The 15,446-nt window shown below is 41.5% G+C and overlaps 1 protein-coding gene across 1 annotated transcript in view; it reads left to right on the top strand.

The window, feature by feature from the left end:
• The first annotated feature begins 402 nt into the window (after positions 1-402).
• SH3BGRL2 (SH3 domain binding glutamate rich protein like 2) overlaps positions 403-15,446 on the top strand; it is a 44,865-nt gene continuing 29,821 nt past the window's right edge. Inside the window, exons 1-2 of the mRNA XM_074579374.1 lie at positions 403-503; positions 599-941. Of these exons, the coding sequence (XP_074435475.1) occupies positions 403-503; positions 599-941 (444 nt within the window). The remainder of the gene's footprint in view (positions 504-598; positions 942-15,446) is intronic.

Genomic DNA, 15,446 nt, shown 5'->3' with positions numbered 1-15,446 from the left:
CATAACTTTATCCTAGTTGGTATAGGAGTACATACTTGACGTATAGAAGAACCTTGAAGTGATTAACTACTTCTTGTTATTCCATCCTTGGTGATTAACTATTTCTGGTTGTCTCCTCATTATCACTGTCTGTAACATCAGCACAGTGACTAACTATTTTTACACAGTAAGAAGGTCAGTAATTAACTATTTTCTCACACGGTAAGAAGGTTAGTAAGAAACAATTATTTTAGAAACCAAGCGGAGGCCTGTCTTTGGTAATATCTCCACACCAGCCTCATTTCCCACCCCTTCGCCGCTGCAAATGGTGGCCAGCAGGGCTGGACTGGGGCCCGGCAGAGCCGACCTGGCGGCTCCGCACGAGGCAGGAATGCCAGGAGCCGTCAGGGAGGAGCAGCCTGGATGGCGGACAGGCTGAATTTCATCACCGAGTTCGCCATGCGCCGGAGCCACCTTGACCTGCGAGGCAGCGCACCTGGAGGGCGGCAGAAGCCTCTTCAAAGGCGAATGGCGGCACTTAGCAGCCCCGGGCCCTGGAGGCGAGGCCGCCTGAAGCGCGCAGGCCACCGGCTTGGCTCGGTTTTTTCCGGCGAAGCAGGACAGGCAGCCGGCTGCCCTCCCGCTCCCGCCCAGCGAGAACTACAGCGCCCGTCGGCCCCTGCGCGCCGCCCCCACCTTTCCCGCCTCTCGCCGTTACCGCCTGCCTCCTGTCAGCCAGCCGCCGGACCCGGCTCGCCACAGAGGGGCTGCCGCCGCCGGGAAGTGGGGTGCTGCGGGTGGCGGCGGTAGCGGGGTGGCCTCGTCCCCCATCCCGTGTTGGAGGAAGCGGCGTCCCTGCCGCCTCTCGCTGCCCCGTCCCGTCCGGTCCCGTCGCCGCGGCGGCTCATGAGGTGAAGATGGTGATCCGCGTCTTCGTCGCCTCCTCCTCGGGCTCGGTGGCGGTGAGTCGGGGAGAAGGGGCGAGGAGCGGGGGCTGCCGTGGCCAGGGCTGAGCCTCCGGGGCCGGGACACAGCCGCGGGGGCGAAGCTGCCCGGCGTTGTTGGTCGCCGCTCGCCGTCCCCCGCGGTTGCCGTGCTCGCCCTCGGCTCCCAGCGCTTGCCCTGCACACCGGCACCCACCCGGGGGCTGCTGCCAAACGCGGGGCTGAATTTGCCGGGGTTGCGTGTGGGATGGGGGGCAAAAATGACAACTATTTCTCCCCCCCCACCACCCAACCTTGCCCCTGAAAGGCTGCCGAGGAGTAACTTATTCGTAAATCGCCTTTGTCAAACAAAGTCGTCCCCCCCCCCCCCCCCCCCCCGAAATTTGTAGGGGACAAATATTGGGTGTGTTTGAAGGGTCTTAAAGGTGATTAGAGTGGGATAAACTTGGCCGCTTAGGAGGGGTTTCAGCGCCTTGGTGCAGGGGGAGCCCGAGCCTGAGCCCCGTCAGGTGTGGTGCCAACCGCTGCAGGTTTAGCAAATAAATAAAAGACGAGCATAGAGACAAACTTTGGGCCGGTAGCACCTCTCTGCACTAACCAATACTCTGGGAAAGGTACAACTCCTTTCAAACTCGGTTTTGAAAGGCGTCCCTCTGCTTAATTGAAGCTCTTACAGCGTTCTCTTGTTGAATTAATTATGCATGTGACCTATGAATTTCCATATTTTCATATAAAGTGACAGCTCTGATTTCCGTTAAGGCAGTCTTGGCATAAGCATTCTACTGAATTTGTTCTTTAATGAAAAACATCAGAAGGGATTTAGATATAATTGGTGTTCTTTATGCTTCAGCAGTGAAGGCAGCAGCATTTTTGCATTGCGGAAGGATGCATAGCACTGTATTTTCCCATCTGAAGGTTTATTGTGTTCACTTCCTTCAGCCTTTTACTGGGCGATACTTGTTTTCAGTTCAGTGGCATGGTGACAGGTATGTGTTCTGATATGTTTTGGCATGAAGTGTTCAAAATGCTTAGTGGCTGCATTACAGCTAATAAAAACTAATTATCCATTTCAATAGCTAACCGAGTAGACACAGAGCATCTTCAGAACTCTGTAATTCAATGTTCATCAAACATCCATAATAGAAACATCCCCTTCAACTGCATGGGCAGTTGGTTCATGCTGTGGTAGCTCGGTATTGCTAGGTTTAGTTTCTGTTTCATGCCTCGTAGCCTGAACAATAATGCATAGTTCTATATTTTGTTTTTGTTGAAGGTGGGGGAAAGGGCCACGTAATTAGCTCACCCATATCTCCTGTTCTGACCAGTCTGCAAATAGGTTATTGATGGGAGTTTTTGATTCTGCTCTCTTGTTCCCCTGTCTCTGCCTGCAAGGTCCATATCCTGTTTGCAGCAGCAATATAACCCTCTTCATTATCTATTAACCCAGCAAACCAAATCTGAGGTAGACGAGCAATTTAATTTGCACATCTGTTTGTTTGCTGACTTTTTTTTGGGCTGGACAACAAGAAGATGACATATAGTACGGATAACAGTTTGTACACTGGTGATAGTCAACTTTCTTCGTATAGACAACAGTATGTCTGAGTACAACCTAGCTAGAGAAGAGTAGATAATTTAGTGATTGAAGATACTGTTACACAGGACCAGAGCTGTGCTGTCTCTCTTCTGTCAGTTTTTCTTCATATGTGTTATCACAGCATTTAGGAACCTTCATAATGGGCTAGATTCCTGCTGTGCTCAGTGTCACACGACCGAGGCTTTTTTCTGTCAACTTTGCAGGGGGCGTCCATAGATCACGGCTAAGTGACTGAGAAAAATGACAAAGAAAAAACAATTATCAGCTGGTTATGTGGGAATATGCATCTGGAGAAAAGGGTTGTTACCATACTGCAAGTCTCTAAACAGGGAAGTTTCAAAATTATTTTCATCCTCCTGGAACTAAACATTAGTCAAAGGAAACAAAAAAGTGTTTGAGTCATGTAATTCCTTGTCATCTCCTCCAGACTTCAGCACAACTACATCAGCTATTTTTTGGGATCCTGCGCAATTCTTGAGACAGGATGATTTCCCTCTCTAGAGAAATAAGTACCCTTTATAGATCTTACTCTGTCTCCTGCTAAAAACAGCATCAGAATCCATGGTTTAATTTCCACCTGTAGGTCAAATTGTAGGCTAGCTGCTTGTGAGAGTGGATGTGGCGGAGACTAGTATCTGTCCTGCTCTAATTGACCGAAAACTTCTATATATAATATTTGTTGATAAATTAAAACCAATATCATAGTGACACAATTTCCTTTCCTGATCTCGTTAGAGATATTTTTTTAAATTACTCTCTATTTTAAAATGAAAAGTCCATCTAGTCTCTAGAGTAAGCTTTTGGTTTCATTTGTTACCTCACCAGCAGTGTGCTGTTAAAGCAGGGGCACTTCTCAGTCTTCTTTCCTTTTTGTGCCTGGAATAAGGCTGGTTTGAGTTTGCAGAGAGTTAGGAGAGAAGACAGTGATTTGTTTAAATAAAAATAACATGCATCAATTTCCTTGTGTTAACTGGTGGAAGAGATGGTATTACCTAGCAAATATAATGAGCTAAACTCTTTGTGTATGACTCCTTTTTGAAATCTTCAGAATACCCAGGCCAAATGATAGGCATTTGGCTGAAACATTCCTGAGAAATACACTGGTTGTGTAGTCAGCAAAAGCTTCAGTTTGTGTAAATATAACTTTCTATGGAAACTTTAAAAATTTTTATTGATCCTGATACTTGTTGTAATTTATTTTATGCTAACGAAGATAAAAATATGTAGTAGTCATACATAATTCTAGGAGTTCAGCATGTAAAATGTTTTGAGGGGGGTCATTCTGGAGAATGAGAAAAGGAAATAACTGGAGTGGATGAGGAGCCGAGAACAATGTGACCCTTCCCTCCATTTGGTCTTGGACTTCTCCCTGCAGCATCTTCCTCGTGTATGTAGGTTCTTAGACACCTGGGAGGTTAATGGTAGTAACTATTTTTTTTTTTTTTTTTAAATAAAACTTATGAATATAAGTGCCTTAAAAGAGCTCAAAGATCCCAAAACCTAGTTGTTGCTTGAGTGGAAACATTAATCTTCAGTGTTTATGGAAGCTGGACTTTGCGTTTATCCTGTAGGGATGCTGTAGACAAGTTCCTGGGACCTTCTTGTGGGAAGGGAGGAGAGGGGCATTGTGTGTACGTTTCTAAATAACCTCCTGTTGTTTTAAGCATGCATTAGGCAGATCCAATCGTATCACAATGGGAAGCCTCTGAATAGGCAGGCAGGCATGTTTCTACAAGCCTTACTACCTCCTACTTTTTCTGACCTGAATTTCTACTTGTTGTTGGTAAGCTGTGGCTCGAATTCCGAGCACTTCTTTGTAGGACTGGGGAGGCAGGCTTTGCTACTCCTCCCTGATAAGGACAATCAGCGTTCTTTTGTGCTGAAGAGAAAGGCTACTTTAAAATTTAGCGTTTACTTTTCTCCTTCAGCAGTGCTTCACTGTTTTCAGGAAATATTTTATGCCCTCGTTTTTCATCAAATCATTCCAAGGTGACTGTAATTTAATCTGTTTCACATTTTCCAGTCTATCAATAAAAATTTATACTCGTGCTACTGTATTGCGTATTGACTCAGTTAAATGGTTTTCAGTGCCTTAAAGCAGCTCTACCTTTGACAGGAAGCTAAGTAACTCTACACCTGGAATTCCTACAGTTATCTAGAAATGCCACACCTGAGGAGACTTAAGTCCTCTTGCAGTCAGAGGACTGAAGATAGGTAAAGTGGATGTCATTGAAGACCTTACAAATAACGGAGAAATTTCAAACCACTGTCTCACTTGTACTTTCTCCTCTGTGGTAACAGATGAAGCTCCAAGGCAATAAATTGTTAAGCTGAACAGATATTATAGGGGAGTTACTGAAATAATGGAACAGCAGGTAGAATCTCTTCTGACCAGTGAGAGATGTGAAACACTTTCCCATTGAAATTTTTGCGTATTCACAAGATGAGAAAAAACTCGTGACTGAAATGAATTCCATTTAGCGTACAAGGGCAAGTGCTGCCAGCCATATTCTCCATGAGAATGTGTTTAGGGGGACAGGAAGATCTGGGGAGAACAGCACCAACTTGAAATGAATAGACTTTTTAAAATGACCAAAGCTTGAACTTTGACTCTTGCTACTGAAGAGAATGATGGATTTTTTTACTAGGAAGCTTGGTAAGACAGGTGCAGTTATAGCTAAATTGTTTCTATAGCAAATATTGGTTTTATGAGACCAAAGCTCTGCTTGTGTTTAAGCATATTATGGAGATCAAACAAGTTGGAATTTTTGTTTCCTGGAATGATTTTAAAAAACAGTATAAAACATCAGAGTGTCAGAAAAATTGCAGTCACGTTTGTTTGGTTCACATGTTGTTGGGTAATTGAATGAAGACAAATACAATGCTAACATTCTTAAGGCTAAGCTTGTCTCCTAGCGATAATGATGAATTTCAACTCCACCCTTGTTTGTACAGTCATTGTAACACATTTCTCATAGCACTTCTCAGGAAGAATGTACTTCTTGTTGAGAGGTGTGGAATAAATTAATTTAGAATATGCCAGTTCTAGAATATCCACCACCTAACAGGTTTTTTTGCCCCTCTGCACCCCAAAAGCACAATGTGATAGAAGTGCCTTTTGTGAAAACTGTATTAGTTATGGTGGTCATTTGGAGGGATTTACAACTTGTTGCATGTGATTGACAGATATTCAACTACCTATGATATTAAATATTAAGTTTTGCAAATTATAAACGTTATAATGATTTTTTAATATTAGAAATTGTAAAATCAGGTCATAGCAGCAGGTAAGTTAGCTTTTCAGAAGTGAGACAATAATCTTTATGACTAGAGTTGATCTTGCAATATTTACATGTCAAATAGCAGCTGAGGATACACCTATTGGATTGGATCCTCAAAGCCTGATTTATAAATTGTGCATGAACATTGTTTCACTTCACTTGGTGAAGATGGTGGTGCTTTTGGCTGTGCACATACAGAGCGGTGCTGTGGCAAAAGCAGCAATACTGGAAGAAAAGCAGGGTCCTTGCTCAGTCACAGGACATGTGTGTATCCATGTCTTGGGCCATAGCAATTATATTGTGCCCATAGGAGAGATCTGGGAACTTTCTGGATCTAGTCCCTTTGACTGACAGAATTAGTTCCCTCATCTTTCCTTACGTTTCTTATTGTCAGGTCAGGTGGCTCATACTCATCTTTGTTGGCTTCCATCAGTCCTGTTTTGCATGGTTCACATGTCAGAAGGAGCTTGAGAACCTCGCTTATGACTGCGAATTCTGTGAGACAGGGAGGTCATCACTGAAGGCTTTAGCTATTTTTCACATTGAGGACCCTCTGTGGATGTAGCTCTCAAATCTGTATTCCAAAGAAGTCTAAATTCTAGTTATGTCCTCCTGCCTTGTGATGGAGAGAACTTGGAGCCTCTGAACATCGTTTCAGATAGCTTAAGGAACACGCTCAGGAGGGAGCCAGATGAGAACCCTAGTCACAAGGATGCAGGTGGAATTTAGACCGTCTGTGTATGGTATTCAGTACCTAACTGTTGCACCATTCTTGTGTGCTCTAGCGCTTTTCAAATATTTACATTTCTTCTTGGCAGATAGATTATGACAGAAATAATGCTACCTTGAAGAACACACTTTAGACTACATAGTGTCACGAGCAGCAGGACTGTTACTGACCTTTGATTACAATTACAGCTGTAATAAAACTTCAAAGGAGGTATTGTTCTGACTGGGTTTCTGAAGACAGTTTGGAGTGTGTTTTAACTCTCCATTTACCGATCTGCTTTGTACAGGCATATGGTTCAATATCTCTACTATATAGTGATGTTTTTGTTAAAGATTTAGCCCTTTATTTTGAATATATTCACATGGGTTAGAATAAAATGAGTAATAAAAAGCAACTTGTTCATTTTAAGAAGGTTTTTCCCCCTCTGTTTTTCTATAGCGTACAGCATTGTCAAAGTGCAAGTCCCTGAAGGCGCATACTTCACAAATGGTGACCTATTCTCCTTAATCTTTCACCCATATCATCAAAGCCTGGAAATTCATTTTTCTAATCCTGGTCATAGTGTCAGTGATCGCTGGAAGTCACATATAACTGAATTTGATTACAATAACAAAAAAAAAAAGACCTAATAATTAACTTGCATGAAATTTATTGGTACAAATGACTTTTGGATGACTTCTATTTTCCACGTTGTTTTGTGAAATGAAAATTAATTTGGGCACATAACTCACCTGTCTGTTTTCTAGAGAGTGCAACCCAGGAAGAAAGGTAGGCAATGAAGCATATGCCGTTCTTTGGTCGTCCCCATTTTTGTTGTCTGGCACTAGTACAGCAACATATAAACTGCCACATTTATAGCTGTCATCCTCACGTTATTCTCTGCCAACATTGCTCCTGCAGAGACAAACTCCAGCAGAGGGGCAAGGCAGGCAGCTCTCCTGCTGTAACACATTGGATCACTGCAGCTGCTCGCTTCAGTGCTGCTGAACTGGAGCTCTTGGTACCAGCAACTTTAAGCTGGTGAATTCAAATTGAAAGCGACGTGTTTTTCCATATGCAGGCTTGGTGTCTGGTTTCTTGTCACTACAAAGGCTTCTCAGCCAAAGGACAATGAATTGAATACTGTTATGTATGGGCATCTCAGAACTGCCTTCCCAAAATTTGTTCAGCTATTCTTTTGTAAACCTAGGTCACATTTTTACTTCCTCTCTAGATTTTTTTTCCAAGAAGTCTTATTTGGGCAAAATATGCCAAGCACCAGAGCATCAGGACTTTTTTTTTTTCTTTTGGAGCTAAGTATCTTTGTAAAAAGAGGTACTAAAAAAGACCTCTGAATTCAAGTCACCGATGGACTAATGCAAATCCTGTCATCTGCAGTCATTTACTGAGATGTGATGTCTGATGTACTAAATTCTAAGATGTGATCCAAAGCTTGTTAAAACTAGTAAAAACATTAAGTTGGCTAACTGGGCTTTCATTCAAGCCAGGTGCCTTCTGTGCTTACCATTAAACCTAAATGGTGTCTCATGTGTGTGAAAACTTCAGGGTTTTAATAATGTGTATTGTTCTAAATGTTTTTATTCATGCATGTGAACTGTACAATGCTGCTGGCTCCAATTTGGAATTGCTCGAGTACTGTCTGCAAACATAACGTCCTCATTAGCAGTAGGGAGAAATGAACCTTGGGATATAATCTTCAACCTAAAACGAGATTGTTGGTAGAACAGTTGTATTGGACTCCTAAGCCTCTGCCCTTGTGCAAACCATACCAAGTACCAGTTGCATGACTTACAGGTCCTGTTCTAGGCAAGAACACTGAATTTCCTGAATTTCCACCATTCTGGTGGACAGCGAGGCTAGAAACAAATGACTAGTTCTTGCAAAGTTATGTGTCCTTTCTGTTCCTGAATGCTTCCCTAGTCAAGAAAGACATACCAGTACATGTGAAAGTGTACTAGTCAAAGTTACCTGATAGTACCAAAGCCCAGAAAACAAAGTTTGCCAATGTCATGGGACAATATTTATTCAGAGCAAATTACCTTTCTTAGTATTTGTAAGAGCTTAAAAAAAAATCCTATATTTTAACTAATATATTGAATATTCTGGTTATAATAGTCTTGTCAAAGGTGAATTATACTGTTGAACAAGTCCATTTCACACTTGCTATATGAATGCTTTTGATTTTAATTAAAATCAAAGCAAAACTTAAATCTAGAATGCAACATGTTTCAGTTGACCTATGTTAGATTCTCTCTGGGACTCCTCTGTACAATGCATCTTCCAATTTAATTATTTCAGACATTTCTATTTATCCAAAGAGGGAAATGTAGAAGAAATTAGGATCTGGAGGAAAGTAGTCAGCATTTAAGGAAGTGTCTTATTGTATAAAATCAGGATCGCTTTTGTCTTTAGCAATTTCCGTTCAGTTTGGAGATGAAGACTTGTCACTAAGCCAGTAATCTAGGCTGTATCATTTTACTAGCAAATACACTGAGGGCAGTGTTTTCTCACCTGCAGCTTCAAGTGCTGGACTCCTAAGGGAGGCTATCCAGAATGAAATACTGCTATCTTTATTTTGCTTGCAGTATGAAAGCTTGATAAGAAGAATAATAAACACGGAAATACGGTAGTCCTTGGATTCTATTCTTAGTGGAAATCTGCTGTATCCAAAACCATGGTCATGTTCCAGTATGTCAGTGCTTTTTACCAGCTTAATGTTTGGTAAGTTTTACAGAAGGTAGATAGTTGACATTTTGCATGTCCCTTAAGTTGGTGGATTTCCTTCTTGGCAAGATGAGGGGAAAGGTAGAGGTGGTGGCAGTGTTTCTTACCCATGACTGTCAATGGAAACGGTCTGCAGTTAGCTGTAATAGCTTGGAGGAGCTTCTGAGTTCCTCTGTAGCCATGAGATCACTTCCTTAATCTTCTCTCCTGGGGTTGGTATGATATTGAGTCAGCACCTGTTGGATGGGCAGATGGAGTCAATTCAGAAACCTAAGTCACTGTTGACTCTCATTTCTAAAAACAAACATCAGATTCATTTCAGTGGGACTCATGTAGGTGAGCAAAGGGTGACCTGATCTTTCAAGGAACAACTCAAACTTGTTGGTGAACTTCAGGTGCTTTGACTGGGAGGAAGGGATAGCCGAGATACAAACATAATGGAGGCAACTCATTTAACATAGTTTGTCTCATAGCAAGAGAGCATGGATACAAAGCCTGCTTTTTTTGTTTTTCTTGGGCTTTAGGCCTCCATCTATAAAGTATTTTGGGGTGAAATCTTTTGATACTTCTGTTCAAGGCTGTGGCAGTCGTTTCATTCAGGTGTGTTACTTTAGAGTTATTTGTCACCAGTCTGAAGGGGCTGAGTCTAAAGCATGTGGATATTCTTCTTTTGGGGTGATAAGAACTATAGTGATGAGGAACATTCTTAAAAGAAGTTATTTCTATCTAGTTAGTGGGAGAAGAGAAAAACAACTGGATTTTACAACAGTAAACAAGCTTGTTTAGTCTAAATTTAATACTGTACTTCACTATAAAGTAATTGAATTTGGCATGGAGGGAGGGGAGTAACTGTCCTGCCAGCTAATTTATGAAGAGAAGCTCTTAGGAGGCTCAGTTTTTTTGGTGCCTCGTGTTAATCATCAATAACAGCATGCCCTTCTGTTGTTGCCCATTTCCCTGGGGTAGGATAGAGCTTGTCTTGACAGTTAAGAGTTCCAGGATTTGTTGATGTTGGTTTTGCTTATTTACCTCTGGATAACTTATCCCCACCATTCCTGGTAAGACAACATGGGAAACAGCAAGACGTTTCTCATTTTACTGCAAGGAATAAGCTTGCAGAACTTAATGCCTGGGAGGGACCTTTGCAAATGTGTCAACCTGCGTTTTGTTTGAATATATGTATGTAGATGTGCATTTTTGCATACACATATATATATTTTGATATTTAGTGTGTGTGTATGTTATGTATGTTTAAATCTATATGTGTGTGTGTGTATGTTTCTTAACCTTGGAATCACTGATAGATGCTATTTATCATATTAGTGGTAAAAGTAAACCACTGATTTTTGCATCCCCAGAAAAGAAATAAAGATAACGTGCCTCACATTGGTTGTTCAAGGTACGTCAGCATCTGTCAGGGCCCTGTCAAAAATGACTGCTCCTTTATTTGAACGGCTGGACCTTATGGAATTGTAACCATGGATGTCTGTCTTCTATGTAAGCTAGAGTGTTAAAATTGTGGTGCTTGCTCAGCTGTCTCTGTTATTCCATGCGTCTGGCCTACACTTAAGAGCTTTACTTACGTAACTTATTTCAGATAATGAGGTGCTTACAAAACATCAAAATAGTTATACCAATATAATTGTGCTGGCTAATGGGGACATACAGTGGCATAAATATTTTCCTTCCTACATAGGAAAAAGGTTAACATCAGTGGGAGCAATGTTATGAAGATTTTTATCTGAGAGCTCTGACAAGGCTAGTTTAAGACCTTACTGCTGTAACTTCAAAGTTGCTCTCCTGCCTGCTGCAGAGCTTCAGGGCAGAACGCGTCCCTGCAGTCTGGCCTCTTTGGTTGCAGCCTTCACAGGTGTTGCCTTCATGGGTGCTGAAGGCAGGCTAGTAGTACATTGGACTGTGAAACTGAGCATCTGCAGCGCCAGGATGTGTCCAGTTTTGCCACTGTTGCAGAGGTGGTGACAACTTTTGGCAAGAGGAGGGTAGCAAGCTTCTGCTTGTGACAAAGCTTTAAGCAGATGCAGTTTCTGGCTTTCTGAATGTCCCATTTCATGGGATTGTTGTGCTGCAAACTCTGCCATCAGGGTTACTCTCAAAGCTTTTTTTTTTTGTAGGCAGAGCCCCGAAACCATGAACTTGTACTCTGTATTGAATACACATCAAAACATGTGGTTGTGTATGTTCCCTTCACACATGCTGCTAAGCTTTTCCTGTTGGCTTTTGGCTTTTTATGCTTATACAAAAAGACAGAACTTTATCTTCTGTCTGGCCTGATATGGCCTGTTGTGATCCTTTTCACCGATCTGCTACGTAACACAGGTCTTCTGAATTCGCGGGGTTGAAGCAAGAGAATGAATTCACCAGCTGAAGCAAGAGAATGTGACTCAGAAAATAAATGAATCAGAATGTAATGGTGGAAGTCCGTCACAACTTTCACAAATTTGTTTTATTTCCTGACGTTTTCATATACAGCAGAGGATGATATTGGGTATTATCTGTGCTATTAAAACCTTTATGAGTGATTATTTGGAACAATTTAATAGTAACATTACAAATCAATTAAAGACTGGTTTCTTAATCATGGAATTGGGGTCTGGATTTTTCAGAGAAAGGCAAGTGAATTTGTGTGTGTCTTCATTTGAAAGAAAGCTTCCTTTGATCTGAGGAACAATGGAGTATCAGCAACTGAAACCTGTCATTACTTTGCTGCAGGGATAGTGAAATTATCATCCCCATCTAATCTAAAGAAACACAATTCACGTATGCATTAAACCTTTGATCTGGATCTGCATCTCCTAAGGTCAGACAATCTTCCTGAAGCATCTCCAATTGAGTGATTTGGTACGTTTATTTAGAAGCAGTGACAGGAGCGGCATTTGAAGGATTTAGATAGCGTCAAATTCCTCAGTAGGAACCTGCTAGGAAGCTAAAATTAGTTAGAAAGGAGATACAAAACTAGTCTTTGATCAGAGAAGACAGCTGCCTTGGAGGCCCTGATGTGCAAGCAGTCCCATCCTACCCATTGAGACTGGCTGGCCTGCAGCAAGGTCTGTTTTCTGGTAAAGGTTCCCAGCATCAGGCCCCAGGAGAGTCTGAAAATCTGTGGGTTTATTCAGCACAGTATTCAGCGATACCTTTGGCTATGTGGAGGTGACTCCTGTTGACCTCACAGGAGATGTGTCTGCAGTTTATGGGATAATAACCAGATGGCTGCTGTGTTTGGGGATGTAGCTAGTCATTAAGAAATGGGGCTGCAGAAAGTATAAAAGAGAAGGGAATTTGCACAAATGGAGCTGCAAGAGCACACAAGCTACAGGGATATAGTTGCTTTTGTTGAAAGAGAAATAACGTTGACATTTGTTAATAAAGTTAGAAGCCTTGTTCTGCTCTCAGTTGAGTCAAAGGTAATTCTGTTATTGATCTGAATAACAGCAGTGGCAGTCAGTCCTAGTTTAGAGAATGATATCAACAAAATCCATCATCCGAGCTTTACAAAAACATACTGATAGGACTTTGTAGTAATACAGTCCCATTTTATCTGAAACCTGACATTTATCTAGAGCCACAAATGCATTTTTTTGTTGCTATTTCGTATACTGCTGGGAAAACCTGTAAATATCTGTAAAAACTTAGCACAACAAATTCTGAATGACTTAGCATTCCTGTTCCTGCTGTTATTTTAAAGTGCATTATCAGGGGTGTGTATATCTGTAGTTGGCAGAATGACACATCTGTGCTGTGTGGATAGTAACTGTCAGGAGAAAATAGTGAAAGTATTGACAGCTTTATTTCACAAGCTTGTTTTTCAAATTCTTTGGAGAGTGTTGGAATCATAATATCCCTGATCCTTCAGGATGAGAAAACAAATAAATCCTTCTGGCCCTTCTTCGGGAAAGGCCAGATGTTTTTTCCAAGGGTCCCGTCATTCTCTCAAATTCATCATGGGGGATTAGTAGCTGTGTGGAAAAAATATGGACGTGACCTATGTGGGAACAAGGTTCTCCATGAAACCCAGTATGCCACTTCTGGGCTAGGCAGTACTGTAGTCTTGGAGTTTGCCTTAATGTCTCTTTGAAACTCTACCATACTGTCAGTAGACTCCCTGCTGCATGTGGCGTCTTACGGCTCTACGTTCTTCATCACCTAGCTCGTGTTTCAGAAAGAGCTGGAGCTGCATTTGGGTGTAACTGAGTGTTGGGCTGTGGGTCCCGAGTGACAAAATATAGAGGGTGCAGCCTCTCAGGTAGGGTAGGAGGTGGCCAGCAGGACTTACATCTCAAGCTAACAGAACTGAAACCCCACCCAGACAAAACAGGGCTAATTACTTATTGTGTCTTATGGGCTGCTAGGTGTTTTTATCCATTCTGAGAGAGAAAGATTCCTATGCCACTGGGTTTTTGTGCTTAAAGCTAATGAGAAAGAAGAAACATGACCTATTTTTTTTTTTTTTTAAGTGCCGAGAAATTTGCTTTTATATCACATTTGCAATAAGTACAGAAAATACGGCTAGGGATGCTTTATTCATTGTTACAGAACAATGTGACTGATAAATACATAGAACTAGTTCACAACACTTTCAGTGCTCTGCTGACTCACTATGTCACAAAAAAAAAGACAATTGTGTGTCTTCATCTTGAAAGTTTAGGTGATAAACATCTTACATAATGGGAGATGTCTGTGAATTTCTTGTTAGGGGGATTTTTTGTTTTTAAAATTTTATTTTTCTTTGCAGAATTTAAAGTAGAACAGAATATTTCAGTTGGAAGGAACCTACAACGATCATCTAGTCCATCTGCCTGACCAGTTCAGGGCTGACCAAAAGTTAAAGCATGTTATTAAGGGCTTTGTCCAAATGCCTCTTAAACATTGATAGGCTTGGGGCATCGACCACCTCTCTAGGAAGCCTGGTCTAGTGTTTGACCACCCTCTTGGTAAAGAAATGCTTCCTAATGTCAAATCTGAGCCTCTCCTGATGCAGCTTTGAACCATTCCCGCACATCCTGTCACTGGGTACCAGGGAGAAGAGCTCAGCACCTCCCTCTCCCCTTTCCCTCCTCAGGAAGCTGTAGAGACCAATGAGGTCGCCCCTCAGTCTTCTGTTCTCTAAACTAGACAAGCCCAAAGTCCTCAGCTGCTCCTCATAGGACATTCCTTCCAGCCCTCTCGCCAGCTTTGCTGCCCTCCTCTGAATGCATTTAAGGACCTTCACATCCTTCTTAGATTGTGGGACCCAGAACTGCATACAGTATTCAAGGTGAGGCCACACCAAGGCTAAATATGGTGGGTTAATCACCTCTTTTGACTGGCTGGTGATGCTGTGTTTGATGCACCCCAGGATGCAGTTTGCCTTCTTGGCTGCCAGGGCACACTGCTGACTTATATGAGTATTATAGCATTTTCTTGCTTTCCAAAACTTGCTTATCAAACTGCTCTCTTCAATGCTATTTCAGTGAACTTTAAACAACTACCAAATATTTAATACATTTTAAGAAAATAAAGAAACAAAACATAATTATTGTGTTTTTTCTTCCCTCCACAAAATCATAATTCTACCAGGCAAGCTTGATTCACATTAACAAAGTGTTGGACTTCCATGTGCAAGACACCAAACTATTGCCTGCTCTCCTAACTCTGCAGGAGGAACTGTGAGATTCAAAGGTCAATTTTCTGTTCATCGCTGCAGGACTAAGGACTGAGTTTCCAGTAGTTGACTTTATATTTCTCAATTACCTTGCTGAGCGGGGACTTTAGTGGGAACCAAAGGATATTCTTCAGAATCAAGTACCTTACAGAAATCAAAAGAAATAAACATATGAATAAACGTAATATAGGACGGAGATCAGAGAACAACTTGCATTTAATTAGGAGGTACTAAAGAGTAGCTGAATTAATAAGGGTTGCAGTTATCGTGCTTGTATTTATGTGTAGTATACATTTTGAAAAGGAAGATAGATGTTGCTTGTTGAAAGGGTTTCTTTCATGATGCAAAATACTTGCTATAAATATGCCACTTTGACAAAAGAGTAGTATGAGGAGGAGTTAAATATAGAATGCCAAACAGGAGATTTAAATTATTCTCTGGCAACTTAGAGAGGTTTCTGTTGTAAAAATGCATGAAAATAACATTTTCTTTTTAACCACTCTCTTGAATTACTGAAACGTATGGCAAATTA

Source organism: Larus michahellis, chromosome 3 (assembly GCF_964199755.1).
Source record: "Larus michahellis chromosome 3, bLarMic1.1, whole genome shotgun sequence".
In the NCBI taxonomy this organism is placed as follows: Eukaryota; Metazoa; Chordata; class Aves; order Charadriiformes; family Laridae; genus Larus; species Larus michahellis.
The sequence above is the reverse complement of the archived record's forward strand: the minus strand, read 5'-3'. Positions and strand labels throughout refer to the sequence as shown.